This window comes from Neophocaena asiaeorientalis, unplaced genomic scaffold (genome assembly GCF_003031525.2).
Source record: "Neophocaena asiaeorientalis asiaeorientalis breed wild unplaced genomic scaffold, Neophocaena_asiaeorientalis_V1.1 scaffold26, whole genome shotgun sequence".
NCBI lineage: Eukaryota > Metazoa > Chordata > Mammalia > Artiodactyla > Phocoenidae > Neophocaena > Neophocaena asiaeorientalis.
Window position 1 is genome coordinate 9216313 of NW_020173108.1, and position 22919 is coordinate 9239231.

The window sequence follows — 22919 nt, forward strand, 5'->3', positions numbered from 1 at the left end:
TTTTAGGTAATTATCGATATGTATGTTCCTATTCCCATTTTCTTAATTGTTTTGGGTTCATTATTGTAGGTCTTTTCCTTCTCTTGTGTTTCTTGTCCAGAGAAGTTCCTTTAGCATTTGTTGAAAGCTGGTTTGGTGGTGCTGAAGTCTCTCACGTTTTGCTTGTCTGTAAAGGTTTTAATTTCTCCATCAAATCTGAATGAGATCCTTGCTGGGTAGAGTAATTGTGTTTGCAGGTTTTTCTCCTTCATCACTTTAAATATGTCCAACCAGTGTCTTCTGGCTTGCAGAGTTTCTGCTGAAAGATCAGCTGTTAACTTTATGGGGATTCCCTTGTGTGTTATTAAGAGGGATGGAGGGAGGGAGGAAGGATGGAGGGAAGGAAGGAAAGAAAGAAAGAAGATATAATAAAATAAATTAAGACAAAATAAAATAAAGTTATTAAAATAAAAAATAATTATTAAGAAAAAAAAATTAAAAAAAAAAATGGACAGATAGAACCCTGGGACAAATGGTGGAAGCAAAGCTATACAGACAAAATCTCACACAGAAGCATACACATACACACTCACAAAAAGAGGAAAAGGGGTAAAAATAAATCTTGCTCTCAAAGTCCACCTCCTCAATTTGGGATGATTTGTTGTCTATTCATGTATTCCACAGATGCAGGGAACATCAAGTTGATTGTGGAGCTTTAATCCGCTGCTTCTGAGGCTGCTGGGAGAGATTTCCCTTTCTGTTTTGTGTTCGCACAGCTCCCGGGGTTCAGCTTTGGATTTGGCCCCACCTCTGCATGTAGGTTGTCAAAGGGCGTCTATTCTTTGCTCAGACAGGACGGGGTTAAAGGAACAGCTGCTTCGGGGACCCTGGCTCACTCAGGCCGGGGGGAGGGAGGGGTATGGAGTGCGGGGCGAACCTGCGGCGGCAGAGGCTGGCCTGACGTTGCACCAGCCTGAGGCGCACCATGCGTTCTCCTGGGGAAATTGTCCCTGGATCCCGGGACCCTGGCAGTGGCGGGCTGCACAGGCTCCCCGGAAGTGGGGGTGTGGATAGTAACCTGTGCTTGCACACAGGCTTCTTGTTGGCGGCAGCAGCAGCCTTAGCGTCTCATGCCTGCCTCTGGCGTCCACGCTTTTAGCCACGGCTCACGCCCGTCTCTGGAGCTCCTTTAAGCAGCGCTCTTAATCCCCTCCCCTCGCCCACCAGGAAACAGAGGGAAGGAAAAGTCTCTTGCCTCTTCGGCAGGTCCAGACTTTTCCCCGGACTCCCTCCCGGCTAGCCGTGGCGCACTAACCTCCTGCAGGCTGTGTTCACGCCGCCAACCCCAGTGCTCTCCCGGCGCTCCGACTGAAGCCCAAGCCTCAGCTCCCAGCCCCACTCTCCCTGGCGGGTGAGCAGACAAGGCTCTCGGGCTGGTGAGTGCCGGTCAGCACTGATCCTCTGTGCGGGAATCTCTCTGCTTTGCCCTCCGCACCCCTGTTGCTGTGCTCTCCTCTGCGGCTCCGAAGCTTCCCCCCTCCGCCACCTGCAGTCTCCGCCCGCGAAGGGGCTTCCTAGTGTGTGGAAACCTTTTCTCCTTCACAGCTCCCTCCCATCGGTGCAGGTTCTGTCCCTATTCTTTTGTCTCTGTTTATTCTTTTTTCTTTTGCCCTACCCAGGTACGTGGGGACTTTCTTGCCTTTTGGGAGGTCTGAGGTCTTCTGCCAGCCTTCAGTAGGTGTTCTGTAGGAGTTGTTCCATGTGTAGATGTATTTCTGGTGTATCTGTGGGGAGGAAGGTGATCTCCGCGTCTTACTCTTCTGCCATCTTCCCCTTGTGTCCTCAAGGTTCTATATTCTTATATATGCATTCCAAAGGAACAGAAAAAGGAAAGGGAAAAAAAAAGAGGCAAGGAAGGGCTAAATTGGGCAGATGAACAAGGATCCAATTAGGGAAAATCCTGAATGACTAATAACCCTGCATTGATTTACAAAAGCAAAAAAAGTATCATAGATTTTTTTTTTTAACATCTTTATTGGAGTATAATTGCTTTACATTGTTGTGTTAGCTGCTGCTGTATAACAAAGTGAATCAGCTATATGTATACATATATCCTCATATCCCCTCCCTCTTGCGTTTCCCTCCCACCCTCCCTATCCCACCCCTCTAGGTGGTCACAAAGCACTGAGCTGATCTTCCTGTGCTATGCGGCTGCTTCCCATTAGCTATCTATTTTACATTAGGTAGTGTATATATGTCAATGCCACTCTCTCACTTCATCCCAGCTTACCCTTCCCCCTCCCCGTGTTCTCAAGTCCATTCTCTACATCTGAATCTTTATTCCTGTCCTGCCCCTAGGTTCTTCAGAACCTTTTTTTTTTTTTTAAGATTCCATATATATGTGTCAGCATACAGTATTTGTTTTTCTCTTTCTGACTTCACTCTGTATGACACACTCTAAGTCCATCTACTATGCTCTGTCAGACCCTTTACCCATAAACCCTCAGTCATCCTTCACAATTCTTGGAAGCCTTCCTTGAACCATCAAGGTAAGATGCCTTTCTTATGTCCTCTAAAAGACCGTATTTCCTCTAGAATAGGATTTATCACCTCAATCAGTACCTAATATAATTTCTATTATAAAATAGGCACTCAATACATATTTACTGAATGCTAATTAAAGAGACAGAGGCACGCTTAAAACCTGTGAATTCCTAGAAAATTCTGATCTATTTACTTCAGATGAACACTGATGACCTTCCAGAAACCCTACATTCAAGATTGCAAGGAGTGAAGGAGTGTTTTATAAGTTATTCCTAGAGAAGACTTTAAAAACTCTGTTGACTCTCTCACCGTTCAGTGTTATGGACAGTAAAAAATGATTCTCATGGTCTCCAACTGAAGTGATTGGATTCCAAGGGCAAAAAAAGATACAGATTTATTATTTAAGAGATCATAGCACTACTAGAAAGTATAAATAAAATCATACCTCTTGAGTTCACCATTACAAAATATTTCTAATAATAAAACCATGAAACAGTAAGGGCCATGATTTGAACATGAATGTCTTCATGTTCAGAAGAAATTATAACGGATCTTTGTTGCTCTTGAGTCTATTTCTTATTAAATAGTTATCAATCAAGATCCAAGGATGTCCACGAGATTATAATTTCCTATTATGGGTATTTCTGTTATTAGACCTTATTTTTTGGTATAATTTTAATGCACGCCAGTTGTTATATAAATAACAGAAATAAAACCTTAAAGTTTCATTTTCTCTAAGGCTTATATATGAATGAGGCTTTTCATTTTAAAAAATCACTTGAAGATATCTTTTTAATGTCCTTGGTCTTTCTAATTTAAATCCTATTATTTCAGTGTCATTAGAATTCTTAGCATGCATATTAGTCTCTGTAAAGTAGGATGTGGGACAAATCTTTTGTGGCACAATTAAATTGTCCCCCTCAAGGACAACATAGTAGAAGGTGAGCACTAATTTAGTTAATATGGTAAAGAAAGATAAATGGTTCTTTTAAAAAGTGAAAACAAGCACTGCCAATTCTTGTATTTCATTTTCACTTTTGAAGTGGGTTAAAACAGGACAATAATTTGCATATAAGAACTATTAAATATTACATAAGATTGCTTCACCATTTAAAAGTTAATATCAGAGAGAAATCTCAACAAGTTGTCAAATGAATTTTATGGAACCAATCATAGTTCATAGTAGTATAAAATACTTATAAACTGAATACGAGAGCATCAGAAATATTTCCTATCTGTACTTAAAAGTATTTATGAAGTTTGCAAGAGCAACATAACTACATGAAAATGTAACTTCTAATATAAATCAATAAAAGAAGGAAATGAAAATATGAGAAAAAAGCTATTATACTAAAAGAACTGAAATGGAGTGTGTCATTTCCAAAGAGATCTCATTCATAAATCTAAACCATGCTCCACTTTGGAAACAGTAAAAGCTAAGATTTTTATATAATTCTAAAAACAGAGTATTAAGATCTTTATGTTATAAATTTTTTTCAAATATTATATCAAGCATTTATTAAATATCCAGATTTTCTCAAAAATAATGACAGATATTTAGTGAATTACGCATTATACACTGTGAGATACATAAAGAATGAGTAAAACTATTCTTCTTGCTCTCAAGGAGCTTATCGAATGGGGATGTCAAACTACAAAATGAACAATAACAGCAGACAATAAAGTAAGTACCCTAATTACTGCAAAGTTAGATGTGAGCCCAGAGGAAGAGGATGTTTTTTATGGAATACTCCATGAACATCTATATTAAAGTTGACCATAATAAAATGGAAATTACACATCATCATCAGAGGTTTTCTACCTCAGAAGTTTTTGTGGGCTACAGGCTGTAGAGACAGATAGGAGAGTAGTAATAAGGATAAGAGGTTGTGTGACTTATGAGACTAAACCAGCATGGAAGCAACAGGTCCCTCTTCTCTCTCTGCCACATTCTACTTCTTATCAATTCACCTCACTCACCCCTTACCACCTCTCATGTGTCCCTCCTATTCTACTGACCACTTCTCTCCTGGCTTGAATTATAGAAGAATCAACATTAAGAACACTCTGTTAGAATGCCTTTGTCTTTTAGTTGGTAGAGACTTATGTTGTTTTCCAGATCTCACTAACTTAAATCCATTGTACTCTGGGGTTTTTAGAACATCAAATATGTTCTCAATGTCTAAGTTCAAGATTTGGAAAGTAAGACAGTAAAAGAGATGGCAAACCTCCATTAAATTATCCAGAAAAGGTAGTTTATAAAATTTAAAAACTCAATTATTGGCAACATATTGTGGACTTTTTTTTTCCCATAAGGGCAATATGAATGAAAACAACACTTCAACAAAACCTCATTCCATGTTAAGTTTTTTTCACTCTGTGTGAAAAACTTAGCTAAATATTAAATTGTTCAGGTATATAATTAAGAGAGAGATTTGTAAATGTCATAGGTGTGATCTTTCGGTTAAACTTTTGATCTCCTGTTTAAACTTTTTACTGTATTTAATGCTAATTTTATTACTATTTTGATCATAAATCTGGATCCTAGAATTTTACTATTCTGTTCAGCAAAAATTGAAAGTAGACAAAAAATTCCAATGCAGAATGTTCTTCATTAAGTTGTATAAAATACAACTTAATATTATGCCCTTGGCTATTATTAAAGGACACTAAAAGCAACAACCTATGAAATCTGTCCTTAAACTTTTGCAGAAATGTTGTTAAGGACACTGTTATATCTAAAATCCCAAGAGAGAAATTTCCTTTAGAAGTTATTGGTAGTAAAGCTTCACTTTAAACAAATTAATAACCTTCCTCCTCTCTAATCATGAAACTAGTTCACTTCTTCTACAATGGCTTACAGCTAAATTTCAAGCTCAATGTGGAAATTATTATAGGTCTTTAGGAAACTGCATTTTGTATTTTATTTACTGTTGTTAAATTTTCACTATCAATTATTTTTCCATGGTATTGATAATTTGTTTCTATTTATATTTTAATATTATTCACTGAAATATAATTTGGATATGGCTACACAAGTTCTTTGTGAAACACAGTAAAATCAAATTTGATTTCTTTCTGTTTTTTAACTGTGCCGATAAATACCTTAAATTCTACAAGCAATTAAAAGGCTGGATAGGCTTCAGTAATTTAGTGAGGTATGAGCTATCACCAACTACACTTTAGATGTGCTTAGTTCACATCCAACCCTTGCTTGTAAACCTTCAATGAAATGGCATTTTCCATAGATAAATCCTAATCGTGGTAGTCAAGGCTCTCAAAAATCTGGCTTTAAACTAAACTTTTCAGATTGCTCATCTTTTAAATCGTCTTCTTCTGTCAAGGGAACTGATCTTGCCTTCCTTAAAACAAGTCTCAGAATTTCCCAAGTTTTAGATTACTTCCTTACTATAAGCCCAAATAATTTCCCTCGTCTTTCTGCCTATTCTCAAGACCTACTTCAAGTCTATCTTTCTCTATGAATCATTCCTAGGCCATATGCTTTTCTAAATTCACTTATCACTACTTTAAAAATCCTTTATATAAGTATTTTTCAAACTGAGGTTCATAAAATCAACTCTTTGGATGTAGACTTTAAAGAAATTTTTAATAGAGTGCATCACATTAAGAAACATGAAAAGTTGTTTTGTAAAATTTGTCTCAGTTATAAACACACATACATACCAACGTTTCCAATTTTGTGTGTCCTGAGTCTCAATATAAAATGCAATTTCTTTCTATGCACTGTGGAAAAAAAAGTTTTAGAAACACTGCTTTACAGTGTTCTATTAAATATTATCATAAAATATGGTTTTAGAAAATTTTTAACATTACAAAAATAATACGTTCAATGAAAAAAAAATTTAAACTACACTTAAGCCAAAAAAAATACTTTTTTTAAATTTAACTTTTGAAGGGGTAATACACTCACAGTGTTTTTTAAAAGTGAAAAATACCAAATTTAGACTCTAAAAAGTTTCCCTTAATACCTCTGTTGCCATTTCAACCTCCTCCCAAAACATGTAACCCCTGTTATACATCAACATCATTATTAGTTTGAGTATATAAAATTTCTTTATCATATAAAAGCAAATTCAGACATATAATCTTATACTCACATACATCTTATATAAAAGATAACATAATATATACTCTGTTTTTTAGCTTAATTCCTTTTATTAGCAATATATCTTGGAACTCCCTCCAGCCAGTACATAGATGTTTTCTCATTTATGGTATTCCATTGGATGAGGTACCATAATTGATGTAACTAGACTCCTGTTAATGAACATTTAATTATTTCCAACCTCCTGATATTACAAACAATGCTGCAGTGAATAACCTTATACTGATATCATTTCATATATATACAAATATAACTAAAGGATAAATTGTAGAAGTATTATTGTTATTGCTATTGTAGAAGTCAAAGGTATATATGTTTTATAATTTTTATAGATTCTGTCACATTGCCTTCTACAGAGGTTTTTTTCTAATTTATACCCCCATTGCCAAATTATCTAAGGGTCTTTATCTGCACATCTTTGCCAAGAAAGTGAATTATTAAACTGAGTTCATGCCGATCTGATAGGTAAAAAATTATCTCATTATAGCCTTAATTTTCCTTTATTCTACTAAGTAATGTAATCATCTGTCATATTTTAAAAGCCATTTGTATTTTTATTTTTTGAACTATCCACTCATGCCCATTGCCAATTTTGCTATTTGACTGTCTTTACTTTATTAATTTCTAGAGGTTCTTTATATATTAAAGAGATTATGGTATGTGCCCCTTGTGGTATGGGTTTTCATGAATAGATTAGCAAGCATTTTAATTTTCTGTTGATCTCTTAAAAAGTAATTATTATATATATTTTGTTTTCCCATTTTCTAATTCATTCTTTTATGCTTTTACCTTTGTTAGTTTCTTTCTTCTGCTTTCCTTTTATTTAACTGTGGATTTTTCTCCTAATTTTTTGAGTTGGATGCTTAACTCATTTATTTCATTCTTTTTGTTTTGTCCATGTTAAGCTTTTAAGGCTCTGAATTTTCCTCCAAGGGCAGTTTCATCCGCATCACTTAAGCTATATATAAAACTTTATTTTCCCCACACATGTCCTGCATTCATTGATGCAAGCAAGGAATATAGAAATCTAGGGTAAATTCCTCCCTTTCAACAGGTATTTTTGCTGGAGCTTGGTAAGATCTACAGCAACTTGGTTCTTTGATCACGTCTTTTCTTAACTTTGTGCTACACAACTTCTGCCCAATCTAAGTTGCTTTTGGCTACCTAAACATGTACTTCTAAGTCTGTGGATAATATACAGTTCCTAGTTTCATGAAAAATGCAGTTTATAGATTTTTTATTTTGTTGTTGTTGTTCTTTTGTTATTGTTCTATGGTCTCCAACAGGGAACAAGGAAATAATGTTAAGTTATGCAACCCTGTTTATACCAGAGATCCTCTTATATGTTTTCTTGTATATTTCTATGTTTCCCAGCGTCCATACATATATAGAAGATTTTGTAAATACTTTAAAATAATGAAATGATACACTTCAGGCAATGTTTGTGCTGTAAATACCAAATCCTATCTTTCAATCTGCATTAAAAAAAGTCCAATGACTTTTCTTTTAACCACTTGGGCACCATCTGCCTAATCCCGTCATCCTTCATCTATTTATAGGATGGATAAGAAGAATGTTCATATCTCCCAAAAAACTTGGCTCCTTAGACTAAAAATATTATGATATTTGAGAAAGTCTGAGAAAGACTTAAGCATGAAATACCTTTGAGAGATCACATAAGAAGAAACATTAGTGGTCTCCAAGGTCCATTAATTTTTTGAGACCAACATTGCTACTCCTCACAATTATCTGCTGGTAAAGTTTGAGATAAAAAACTGAAACTCAGTCTATGTATTTTATGTGCTATAACAAGGTTCTTTTATTTTATTAAATGGAACAAGCCTAAAATCCAAGTTTAATTTGACTTCCCAAACTATGCTAAATGAAGGCTAAACATTCAAATATTTTCTGTATTTCCCTTAGCACAACATGCTATTATAGTTCTTGTTAGACTAAGTTTCATACGGGATGGGATCATAACTGTCAAGTTCACTGTTACATACTGCTAGAATACCGAAATACAGAAAACAATTGTTCTTGAACTACTGACGTTACTAAGATTATAGATTAAAATTTATGCTAGCTGGGGTTGTAGTAAAAAGATGATGAACAGAACAGAATCATTTTCAGGTCACGACTCTGAAATTTACGAGAAATATGGTTTAGGTTCATTACAACCTCCGAGTTTCCTCACCTAATAATGGGGATAATAATACTACTCAGTTCACAGTTGTTGAAAATATTTTTAAAATAATAGAAGTGGGGGCTTCCCTGGTGGCGCAGTGGTTGAGAGTCCGCCTGCCGATGCAGGGGACATGGGTTCGTGCCCCGGTCCGGGAAGATCCCACATGCCGCGGAGCGGCTGGGCCCATGAGCCATGGCCGCTGAGTGTCCGGAGCCTGTGCTCCACAACGGGAAAGGCCACAACAGTGAGAGGCCCGCGTACCACACACACAAAAAAATAATAATAATAGAAGTGGAGTGTTATCAACAGACTATATACTCAATAAATGTATTTTTTTCTTCCTTCACAATTTAAAGTCTTCCAAATTTGCCTTCTGTTCTGATATATTTGTCCTGTAAAAAAAGTTTTTAAACAGGAAAGTATATGGTATTTTACAGTTTCCAAAATCCACAGAGAAAATTTGACTTTTCCTGAGTTACATCCTTTTATAAAAAACCAGTCATCTGATAAGTACTGGAAGAAGTAACTATATTACTCAAGTATAAAGTAAAATGAATAGTCTTTAAGTGATCTGAAACTTCAAGCTCTCCTCTCATAAACTGTTCTTTGTTTGCATGTGTTTGATCAAGAATGCTGTTATCAGGAACCTTATGACAAGTTAGTTTCAGTCACCGAAAGATTTACTCTCCTCGCAAAAATCTGTTTCTAATATTCTGGCATGCTATACCAAATTCTGATCAAAAAGCCACAATTACTTGATTTAAGCTGGCAGGCAAGTCATTTGTCTAAGGTTCAACTTAGCAACTCACTCCTAACTTGCCTGAATTTAATCATGAACTTTAACTTCCATTCAGAAAGAAAAAAATGTTTTAAACAGCTAAATCTGAAGAAATATTAAACTTAACAAAGACAAACTTTCAAGGCACCATTTAATTGTTAAAGTTGAACTAGATGTCTCCCTTACCTATATCTTACAAAGTCCTATATTTTACCTAAAATCCCAGCTCTGTCACCTGATATTACTGTTTAATAATTTACCTTTTACAGAGACCTATATTTTGCTATGTTAAAGACTTTTTCAATTTGACATTTTATGGAATCAAAGACTCTTCTTTTCCCTTAAACCCACATCCATGTTCCTTAAAATAAACATTTTTCTCTAAAGTCTCTAAAATCTAGACTCTACAATCTAGACAGATAATGGTTAAGAACACGGGCTCGTATCCCAGCTCTGCCTCTTAAGAGTTGTGTTATCTTGTGCAAGTCATTTACCATTTAAGCTTCAGTTCCTGATTTATAATTGAATGGGGTTAATAACAATACTTACTTCATAGGAATATATACAGTTAATGCATATAAAAAGCTTGGAAGTACCTGGCTTCTAGGAATTGGTCAGTAAATTAAATTCTTCAAAAAATATTTACTGAACATCTACTAGGGGCTAGCACTGTTCTAGGTACTGCAGATATAGTTGCACTGATTATTAAATGTAATTCTGGCCGTTATGGAACTTACATTTCTCTTGGGGGAGACAGACAACTAAAAATACATCATACAATATAATGTCAGGTAAACATATCCATAACAAAGAGAAATTAAGAAGAGGGGAACATAAGGAGGTAAGGTGTTATTTCACACATGGTAGTCAGAAAAGGCCTCTCTGATGAAATGACATTTGAACAGAGACTAAACTAAATAAAGAACAGGCCCTGTGCATCCCGAAGTGTTTCCTAATTATAAAGATGATGATTATGAGTGATCAAAAACCCATGTACAACATGACCTTCACTCCCATATCTTTACACAGGCTTTGGGAGGTAGTGAGGAGAAATCAGCCAGTGGAGGGTGGGCATGAGTGGGTAGGGCACTCATTAGCTTTATTATCATGAGAAAGTTAAATACTTTCTCTAATTTAGATTGCGTAGTTTCCTGTACCTCTGGAGATAAGAAAGAGACTCGCTTGGCCACTGTGTCCTCTAGTTAGGCATATGATGTTATACATACATTCTCATGGGTAAGAGAGAAATAAATGGAAAGAGAGAAGTCAGTTACTATAAACAGAAATTATATTGAGACCAAAATAGCATTCTTTATGTAGGCTAAAATTGAAGTCTGGCAAGATGGAAATTAGATGTTTTACAGCACATTATATGGTCAAAGACATTAACTTCTTACACAAATTAAATCAAGAAAGAGATTCCAGTTATAAGAGTACAAACACTTCCCAAAGGAAGATACATAACAGATAATACCACCATAAAAAAATCCATATCAATTTGTTCTCCACTCATAATTGAAAATTATCTACTTTCATAACCTCTGCTTTGTGATTTTCTTTTAAAAGAGTGATCTGATTCTTTAAATCAAATGCATACCAATATTTACCACACACTGAGATAATTACTTGCATATTTCAAATATCAATACTTTAGATCAGGTTAATAGCTAGATTAACTTCGAATTTCTACCTCATAAAACAATCATATGTAGCCCCTTAATCTTCTATAACTTTCAGTTTAGTTATTTTCATAGATAGTGCTATAAAATGATGGGATATTCAGCTCCACAGCCAGTGCTGGGGGTTGGGAGAAAGAGAATAATTGGCTATGTAACAGTCCAGAGAATCTACTCCATTTATCTAAGCTCATTTCATGGACAATTTTATATTATGAGGGATATAGCTTTATTTGCAATTATATGCTCCTACCCAAGCCCAGATGAGCATTTTTATGTGCCTCTTTTATGGCTTTGATCTCTCAGTTTAGACCTGGCTAAGCAAGGAGACAATGTAAATATTAGGTTGGCTTGTGAAATGAGACGTCACTATCTCTGAAAACTCAGGTGTATCTCATTAACCTAACGTGGTAAAAAGTATCTTCACTGCAGTGAACTTTACTTCATATTGAGATATACTGGGATTGAGTTCAAACTTTCACATGTACAATTAAGTATACAAAACTCCTGTCACTTAAAGTGTTGGAGGAAGGGCAGTGGTGAAGAGATGTCAAAGGACCCCCAGATTTATGGTTTGAGCAGCTAGGTATTTGGTGGTACCACTTATTAAAAAGGAAGAACAAATTTTGTACTTAAAAGTGATAAACTCAGTTTTAGGTGAAAAGTAGAAAATTTTTAGATGTGGGAAAGATATATATCTGAGCTGGAAATATAAATTTGCAAGTCACTGATGTATTAATAGTAAATGAAGCCATGAGAATAGATGACCTTAACTAAAAAAAAGAACTCTTAGAATTCTGTAAAACAACAGGAGTTATTCGTTAATGAAAGAAAAAACATTAATAGACCTTTTTTTTTTTTTACTAGAGTTAAAATATGACAACCTGTTCCAGACTAAAGGAGAATTTTTATAGGGTTTTTTTGCAATTAAATGTAAAAAAAAGTGACTGGAAAAATATGAACAAAGAATGAGCCCATCTCATAATTCCAGAAAATTATGCAAGAAGGACAATTCCTTAGCCACAGAATTAATATTTAGCAACTGACTGTTAAAATCTTCTGTGAGCAGAATGTTAAAACTCAGCCCCTCAATAAAGACTGAGTAATATAATACAACTATAGACACTATGTTCCAGACTAACAAAGGGAAATATAACAATTGTTTTTTAAGTTTTAAAAGTTTTTTAAATTTTAGGTGAATTTGGATTATATACTAGCATTCTTGGGAATAACACTTGCTTCATATTAAAAGTCATCCCTAGATATGTAAACCTCAAGTCAGCAAATATTAACCTACCAGGTTTTATGACTTTCCTATTTCTACACTGTTCTTCACATGAGACGGCCCCCAAAGGAAAGGGACTTTTGTTGACCCCAACCCAATTCCTGGAACGTTAAAAGTGCTCAGAAGTTAAGCCAGCTCCATTGTTCCTCCCAGGCCAGGCCCCACAGGTTTTACCTTAAAAACACAAACCTGCCTCATACCCATTCCCTACCTCGCAAATCTCTTAAAGCTCATGAAAGCAATCTGTTCTATGATATATCTTAGAGGTAAAAATGACCTAGAACAATCTCTCGCCCAGCTACCTGGTTGTACATAGTGAAGTTATGATTTACTGCCTTTGTGAAGAGTAGTGTAGTTTTAAAAAATTCCAGTGTCTTATAATATATTGTAACCTTAACACCCAAAATTAAAATTCTAATTTACTCTTGATTGCTGGACATTTTCTTTGACTTCTACATCTCAGAATCTTTTATAAACTGAGCCTTTAAAGTCTGAACCTTATAGTGTGAAGGAAGGCCTCCAGTCTTTCAAGAAAAACTGGGAAGGAAAAAGAAAAAAAACAGGCCATTTGCAAACACTGAATAAAAAGGTAACCCATCTCCCATCTTAATAAAACCAAGGAAATTCCATGTTTTGACTATAATTGTTTCCAAACTTCTATAAATAATCTAAGAACTTTATTTACTGTGGGGAATAACTCACAAAGCAGTCTCAAAAAAAAAAGGTGAATATATGCACCTACCTTAGGAATAGGATTCAGCAGAACTACACCTGATTTCTTAGTGATGACCTGTTTTGTTGTATAGTGATGGTCTATAAGTTGAGGGATATTTGAAAACCCAGTGCCTTCAAAACGATACATGTTCTGGAGAAAGGACAATAAAGTAGAATAAATATGAAGACATTGCTTCAGCAACATTACATTCATCAATAAAGTTCCATTTAAGAAAAACTATTATTGCACAACAATGTGAAGATACTGAACACTACTGAATTATTATACACTTAAAAATGGTTACAATGGTAAAAATTTTTTAAATTCCAACATGCTAAAAAAATTTACCTTTGCATCAAGAAATTAATTTTCATAATGACTAAATATAATTCAGATTATTAAAAAAGAAAAAAGAAAAACTTACAGACCTGGAATGCATTTTGCTAAAATAATAACCAAAGGAAATAAAGCATGGGATACATTTAAGTTAAGGAACAAGAAATATGTGTATATATGTTTGCTTATATGTTCCATTTGATAAAATTTTCAAGATAAAAAATAATGTCAAAAGGTTGAGGAAGTATATCCAATATAATAATAAGTATTTTAAGAATACCTCTGATGATCATTTATTTCCCTTTTATCAATACAGTATTGATTGGTTTTTCTACACTGGGGTTATTCATGTATTATTCTTTCACCAAACCACACAGTCATTAACATTCACTTATATTTGATAAAGAAATAAAATGCAGCAGATACAAAACTGCATATATCAGCATAGTCAAATCGCAGCACTTTTTGATTTCAAAACATCAAGTTAGTAACATTTTGCTAAACTCTGTCAAGACCCCTTTTCTCTGTCTTCATATTTCAAACAGGCATGTAGGTCAGTAATCATAGGGATGAATTGATGGCAATAAGTTTAGCAAAGAAAACGTATCTTATTGGGCCTATTTTTCAATGCAAAAAGTGTTACAATACAGTGTGATGTAATAAAGGCTTCCATTTGATTGTTCACAAAGAATTCACCTGTATATATACGGGTGATGTGTACAAATACAGATACAAACATGCTCCATTTTAAGAAAACTCTATGCTAAGAAATAAGAAATTTCAAAACTCTCTAAATTTGGATACTATTTACATTACTGGAAGATTATTTTCCCAGTTAAAGGATAAAAAAAGACAAAGTTCCTTTTCCATAATATAAAATTAGATTCAATTTATCAGAATCTAATTTATATACAGCTTTTTAAATGAATATTTTCGTTTCATCAAGTGAGGAACAAACATGCATTAGCTTATTTTAACACTTAACTATATAGTTCAACTCAAGGCAGTTTGTGTTAAGGGTCAATTCAAGGCAGTTGTTAATAAACTGACTAAAGAATTGTTGCATACAACAGCCAGACCTGCTATGATATATTAGTAGATATTTAAGAATATTTCACACTAAGGACAGTAGTCTATTACTAGATGTGCAATGCACTGAGCAATTTCTCTCAATGCCTCAGTTTATTTCAAAACAGAAATAATATTTGGACGTCCTCACAGAAAAAGTGTGAGGCCTGAACAAGTATTAACATGCAAACCACTGCTTAGTATACAGTACACACTCAATTATTAAGTCATCATACAAATAATAAACCTTGGATTACAAAAATAATTCCAAATCTGGATATATGATAAGAAACATTTTCAAAGGACACTTAAAAGTGTAAATTACATGTTCTCAAGGAATAATGATTATCTGTAAATAACCAAATATCCTAGAAGGCATTCTTATATGAAAATAAGACATGAAGAAAGGTAAAATGTTATAGATGTGTAACATGTAATAATAACAGTAATATCTGAACCAAATATATGGTCTTGTATACTTGAAAGTTCCTGAGAGTAGATATTAAGCATTCCCACACACACACAAAAAAAGAGTTAATTACGTAGGATGATGGTTGTGTTAATTACCTTGATCTTGGCAATCATTCTACAATGGGTACCAAATCATCATGTTGTACACTTTACATATATACAATTATATTTGCTTATTATTCCTCAATGAAGTATGTGTGTGTGTGTGTATATATATGTATGTGTGTATATATATACACAAACATACATACACACACACACACAGTTTCTCCCTCTGTCTTTCTTCAGTCTCTTAATAAAGAGCCAGGAAATCCTGTTATAACAGACCATTCTATTATTTCGCACAAAATTTTTACCTCCCTCAGAATAAAAGCCTAAGTCTTTACCATGGTCGTTAGGGCCCTCTAATCTGTCCTCTATCATCTCTGTCACCTCATCTCTTACCAAATCCCCCATCCCCCCTCAGTCCCCTCCAGCCACACTCATTTTCTTCTTGTTTTATAAACACACTACACACATTCCCTCCTCAGGGAGTTTACACTTGCTGCTTGAAATAGTTCCTTGGATGGCCGTTTGGGTAATGGCTCCCTTACTTCCTTCTAGTCTTTCATCAAATGTCACCTTTTCAGTGAGGTCTACTCAGGCCATCCAATATCCATTTTCTCACCCCAACTAAACTTCTTACCTCCTTTTCCTTACTAAATTTTTCTCCTTAGAATTTATCACTATCTAACATCACATATATTTTACTTATGTATCTTGTTTATTGCCTATCTCCTCCTCTAGAATATAAGCTCATGAGATGATAACTTTTTATCTTTGTTTTGTTCATCTGAGTATCCCTCTGGTCAAGAACAGTGCCTGGCATATATTACCTGGATAAATAAAAGTGTGTGAAATAAATGAAATGCAATGCATATAAAATGACTATAAAGTTAAAGTAAGACAACTTAACATAGAAATGAATACTGGAAAGTTCACACACTCACACAAACTCAAGATGCCCCTGTAGAATGTTTAATAAAAAGTAAGTAATGAGATGAAGTTCACACAGAATGAAATTTTAAAGTCAGCCACTAGTGTCATAAAGCCTTATATAAATTTCTAATATACCTCTTATAACTAGAGAAATAGAGAATAAAATAATAGGAATTTTCAGTTTCCCTTTCTTAAGAACATATCTAGTTTTTAATCTAAAGGTAGTTTTCTGCCATTGACACAGTAATCATGATGAACTAATACAGTGAGTAACACAAGCAGCAGTACTTCCTTCATGGGCTAAAATGAGAAACTGATTCCTAGCAAGTATTTGTTTAAAACAATTCCTCTGACATCAGTGAAGTTCTGAGTCCTAAAACAGTGCAAAACCAATTAATTCACTTCTTTAAAGATGAAGATAATGTAATGAATCTAAAAATGATGCTATGGCTGTTTGCTTATAAAGTTCACCTAAGCAACTAAGGTCAAGAATAATACATTCACGGAACCCTCATGCACTGCTGGTGGGAATGTAAATTGGTGCAGCCACTATGTAAAAAAGTTTGGAGTTTCCTCAAAAAACTAAAAAGAGAACTACCATATGATGAAGCAATTCAACTTCTTGGTATTTTTCTGAAGAAAATAAAAACAGTAATTAGAAAAGATACATGCACCCCTATGTTTACTACAGCATTATTTACAATAACTAAGGTATGGAAGAGACCTAAGTGTCCATCAATAGATGAATGGATAAAGAAGAATGCATAAAAAACAAGATACACACACACACAATGCAATATTACTCAGCCATAAAAAAGAATGAAACCTTGCCATTTGTGACAACATGGATGGACTTAGAGGGTATCATGCTAAGTGAAATAAGTCAGAGAAAGATAAATATTATATGTGGAATCTAAAAGACAAAACAAACAAGCATAACAAAATAGAAACAGACTCATAGATACAGGGAAGAAATTGGTGGTTGCCAGAGGGGAAGAGGGTAGAGGGATGAAAGAAATAGGTAAGGGAGATTAAGAGGTACATATTTCTAGCTAAACAACAAATAAGTCATGAGGATGTATTGTACAGGATAGGGAATATAGTCAATAATATTGTAATAACTTTGTATAGTGACAGATGGTAACGACTTATGGTGATCATTTTGTAGTGTACACAAATATCAAATTACTATGATGTACACCTGGAACAAAGGTAATATTAGAAGTCAACTGTACTACAATTAAAAATAAAAAAAGAATACATTCACCAAAAATGTTGAGGACTTGTTTCTTGATACATACAAAATTCTGAATATTACATTTGACTTTGTACAAATCTGTGTAAATTTCTTATAGTTCAGATGACCTGAGGTTGGGTTCACATATACAGAATTCTTTTTAAATTTTTTCTACATGGCTTTACTAATAACGTGACAGAGAGAATCCACATTAACTTTCAAATAAGAGATTTCTCTTTGGAGCTACTAATGATCTCTTATGTGAATTCCAAAAGAAGCAATAAAAAATAGTAGTAAAAAATAAATTTCTACAAATTCCTACGAAGATCATTTTGTTGATAGTCATTTGTATTACATTTTAAAAAACCATGTAATATATCATTAAAAAATAAGTATAAATAAAAAATATGTTATGAATCAATCTTTGTAAAATAAGAATTACATAGTTGCACACAATTAAAATATATTTTTAAGATCTCAAAGAATATACAGTGAGCCCGTAAGGGGGTATTAACTGTGAAGCACATGTTCCGTGATACATATTTCTGAATTTTTACTAAGAGTATGCAATATTTTTGTTTTTAAAACATTCACTATTTGTTTTTAAAACATTCCTGATTTATCCCTGTGCTACTTAAGAATCAATCATGCATATAGATGAAAAACAATAAAAAGTAGAATCAGATTTTGTTGCTACACATATTTCCAGAGGACTATTATTATGCAAGGAAGTCAGAACAGAATAACCACACAAAAATGAGAAGGGGATTCAATGAATGTGTAATTTGAAATATTAGATCTGAGTAGATCTGAGTAGTAGTAGTAGTAGATCTGAGTAGATCTCCTGAGAAACCATCAAGGATAAGCACGCATAAGAAAAAAATAAAAAGGAAAGAGGGAAAATCACTTCTGAAAGAGGCCAAGATGAATAAGCTGAATAAAAACAAAAGGCTAGAACACTCCTTTTTTGGGTAATACCCAACAATAAAAATGTAAAACATAAATTTTAGCTTTCTCAAATAAAAAAAGCACATTGACTAGTTATATTACTAGTTAAACCAGTAAACAGGAAGAATTGTTGGGGAATCTGAGGAATAAGATTAATAACATTTTGGTAAGGCTTTTCCTAGTTAACTTTCATTCATTCTTCAGATGTTGTCTCAAACGTAACTTCCTTAAGTTTTCCAGTTAAAAGTGTTCATAGCACTGTGTATCTTTACAGCACTTAATAAAGTTTATAATTACATATATTGCATGTGATTTACGAATGACCATGAGCCTCGCCACTAGACTGTAAGCTCCACCATTATATCTCTCGGTCTTAAAAGTACTCACTCAATTAGTATTTCCTGGAAACTAATTAATAAGGATTTGGAATGGCTTTGCTTTATTGTTAAGAAGCAAGTTTCCTAGGTCCCTAATTGTGTGTCTGGGGCACAGAAAATGATATCTTATGCTGATTTCATTTTGACTTCAAGGAACGTATTGCCTTCTCTTGAATCTTTGAATGGCTGGAGTAAAACAGTTAAAATAATCTTAAGTGTACAAGGATAAGAACACAAACTTGGAATTGTCATACAAACAAGTTTTGGGTCTGTATATACTTTCACTTAGTCTTTCTTAAGATCCACAGTATGAATTTAAAAGGTAGTTCAAAGAGCCTAGAGATTGTGGCAAAAAAAACAAAGTAAACTTGTCTGGTACATTCAGAGACTACATCCATCACTTTAAAGTGAAACTCAGCACATGATACACATCCAATAGATATCTGTTGAATGAACTGATGATACAATACACTGAGCTACCCAATTTCACATAGTAACTACTCACAGCCTCCACTTCTGTGCTATTTTTGTTTTATTGGCCCATATCCCTGGACTCTATAGAATACTTGCTCAATTAGTATTTTTTGATTGAAATGAATGAAGAAATAAAAAAGGATGATATGCCATTAGGTAGAGGATGTTCCCCCAGGTTTTATTTTAAAATTTTTACTATGTTGTGATTTTTAAATTCATCACCAGATGTTAATTCAAATCTCTGGCTCAATTATCCTTAAATTTGCATCTTTAATGTTTCTCTGTTGATGAATTCTACTAATGTCTCACCTAGCAGGTCTTAAGCTCACCGAGCAGTAGGCCATACATTTTCAGTTTCACCTCCCTACACTGCATAACATGATACTCTGCCAAAATGTGTTTTTAGCAAATATGTGTCAGATAAATAAAATTAGAGAAATATGAATTGGTATTTTCCTATTAATAATAGCACAAAAAGTTTTTTTCTGAAGTACTTTGTTTTATCATTTCTTTTTGTTTACCTTATACAAAAGCAAGGATTTGATTATATATTAACTTATCAAATGAAACAATGCTATTTGAATCTCTATGAAAATCTGTCAATATTTATGACAAAAGATAAACAGTTTTAGGTACAAACTCTAACTGTGGCTTTACATCAAGCACCATAAACAGGTTAGTAACTATGGAATAAGTCAGTAAATAACACTAGAATTACACTGAGATTCAGATACTTAGCTATGCTTAATATATCTGGCTTTATGAAATTAATGTAATTAGTGTCCAATAAAAAGTACAGTTCTCCTTGCTTGAACTAGCTAAAACACCAGATATTCTCTGCTAGAATAGTAAAAAATGTAAAAATCTAAAGTATCTACATCCATCTTGATCAGTCATAATGTTCACAGCATGCAGAGTTTCACACCATGTTAAAAAAAATAACTGTGACATGCATACAAAAATAAAGCTTCAAAACAACTGCCAAACTAGACTCTAGTTGACAGAGATAATGTTGCTAAAAATAACGTTATTTGTGATCAATGAATACCTCAAACTTAAATATATAAATTCTAAAATAATACTTTCATTACTATTTAAATTTCACAAATAAATCTCAATAGGAACCAAAAAGAAAATGTTTAAGTTAACTTTTCCAATTACACTGATATTTCATACAAAGTACGTTTGTATGTTTTTCCAAATAAAGTGTTCAAACAATGGTAAAAATGCCTAATGATCTGCATAGCACTTCACACATTACAAAGAATATATTCACTGTTTGACTCTCACAATCAGTGTATCAGCTATTACCCCCAATTACTTCCTAAACCAGAGCTTGTAAAGTACATATGTGGGCCTGAAACCCAAGTTTTCATCGATTACTATGTGACTTTTTTTCCACAAAATCCTATATTTCTTTGTCTTCCTCACTTAGGACACCTGACCCCACATTTATGTACAGCTTTTATAATCTACTAATGGATTATAAATTCATTGATTGGAATATAATAGGCAATCATTAAATATCTGGTAATGACTTCCCCCATTTATAAACCCTTCCAGACAACAGGTATATGAGGAAGGAAATGGGATAATTTTAGACCAAGTAAGATTCACCTCCACAAGAAGAAAAAGAATTAAAATTTCCCCAAACCGTCGATTTCACCTTAAAACTCTTATTTTTCAACTGATTGAAGAACTCAACATTATATAATGAGGGCAAATTAAATAAAATTAGGCAGTGGAAAACCTGAGGCATTTACAGAAATACAAGTACTCTCTTCTTTAAAAGAGATCTTTGCAAAATTTCAATGACAGAGGAAGCCGAATAAAATCTTTAAATGTGAGCTTGTAACAATATCTTATTTTTAGAATATATTATGCTGTTCACTTTAGTTACTTAAAACAAAATGGCAATATTAAAGACAAGTGATAATTTGCAAGTGGACCCTTTCCATTTTGTTTCTAAAAGTACTAAGTTAAATTCCTACAGTTACATTTTAAACTACAAGAGGTAATAAGGGAAATATTTCAGTCTTATTTAATGTATGACATATTTCAAAGAGTAACTTTTAGAGCTTAGAAAATAAAAGGAAACATTCATATAAGTTGTAGTTTACAGTTTACCTACCATCTTTCCTTCTACAATTCTCATAACATTTTATAAATATTGTCAACGTGGTCACTAGTTGTAATAAGGAAGGTTATCTACATCCATAATTTAAAGGCACATACAAATTTAAAGAAAGTAAGGGATGACATACTATTAGAAACAGGTTGAATGTATAAGAGTAGGCAAATATAATTATCAAGTTGAAGTCTGAATACTATGCAAAATTAACAAGTAGTATGAAAATTATAATATATACTTTAATATACTTATTTTAACCCATCTGAACAGCATCTATTTTCATTTAAATATAATCCCTAGATGTGACTATACTAAATGCAACTTTTAAATGGTTACTTTTATGGTATGTGAATTTCACCTCAGAATTATATCTATATAGTATATAGATAATATAATATGCAATATATATTATCACTAGAACTTATATATATGTGAACTATATATGAACTTGAACATATATGTTCCTAAAACCCTCTGAAGTTCATCTAATGATAATGGTTCAATCTTCTTGTATGGTACTTAGCATCAATATAGTGCCTGGACATAAACTGAAATCCTACAGACAGCCAGCTTGAAAATGCATGCCATTTGATATGATGGGGTAAAAAATGACAAATAGAGGCATCAATTCCTTCCTATGACAAAAATATTAAAAATTTCTCAGTGGGTAAAGTTAAACAAAATTTTGAGATCACTCTTCATCTGTTGAGTGCTTAATAAAGAATGTAACAAATAAGTTTACAATACTTAAACTTCAATAAATAAATCAGTATTAGAACAAGCAATATGCCCAGATCATTTTAAAAATTTTTCTTCGATTTCTATTTATTGTTCATTAATGCCAACAAATAATAGCTTATACATAAGTGGAAAAAAACCCTTAATCCTCAAAGAATCATAAAAACAATTCAACTATCACTGTCCCATTCATTAAGGTATTTCATTATTACTATTTAATAAAATATTCTTAAAAATCTCTCATGGTAACGTTTTTGAGCAATTTCAAGGGCTGGTTTCAAGAGCATAAAATTCATAATTAAGTTTCTCTAAAAGAATTATGATAATCACATTATTTCTTTTTATTTTTAATATAAAGGATCTTTAATGTTCAAAGTTAACTTAAAACATTAAATATTTATGTATTTAAATTTAATGTAAATTGTAACAACTATTCTTAACTTTAAATTTTAAAATATGTATTTCCTTAAAAAGGTTAAAATTTTAGTGAATTTTAGAGCACTCTACTTACGGAATTCAGAAAAAAGAAAAATTAAGTGCTAAAGTTAGCATTACAGGCATTTATCACAAATTATTCATCATTTATTACAATTATACCTCAATTAACTATATCAAAATATACATATAAACTAAATTGGAAACGTACATCAACAAATTGTATGATAAAGTGTCTCCTTTGTCCATCAGAAAATACAGAAAGGACATATTCACCAGGTTTCCCATGACTCTCTCGGACCAAGAAGTCTCCTTGTTGTTTTAACAGATCTTGCGCTTCTATTCTGGGAATTGCACCATGGTACCAATCCTGTTCTGCCAGAGGCTTCTCAATTATGGGGATCGTATCACAGAACTTGAGCAAATATTGAAAAAAAA

The 22919-nt window shown here is 33.3% G+C and overlaps 1 protein-coding gene across 2 annotated transcripts in view; it reads right to left on the reverse strand.

Annotated features, from left to right (window-relative positions):
* FER (FER tyrosine kinase) overlaps window positions 1-22919 on the reverse strand; it is a 457217-nt gene that overhangs the window by 204290 nt on the left and 230008 nt on the right. For both annotated transcript variants that reach the window (XM_024743363.1, XM_024743364.1), the window contains 2 exons: window positions 22693-22896; window positions 13316-13438 (listed from right to left, as the gene is read on the reverse strand). In XM_024743363.1, the coding sequence (XP_024599131.1) occupies window positions 13316-13438; window positions 22693-22896 (327 nt within the window). The remainder of the gene's footprint in view (window positions 1-13315; window positions 13439-22692; window positions 22897-22919) is intronic.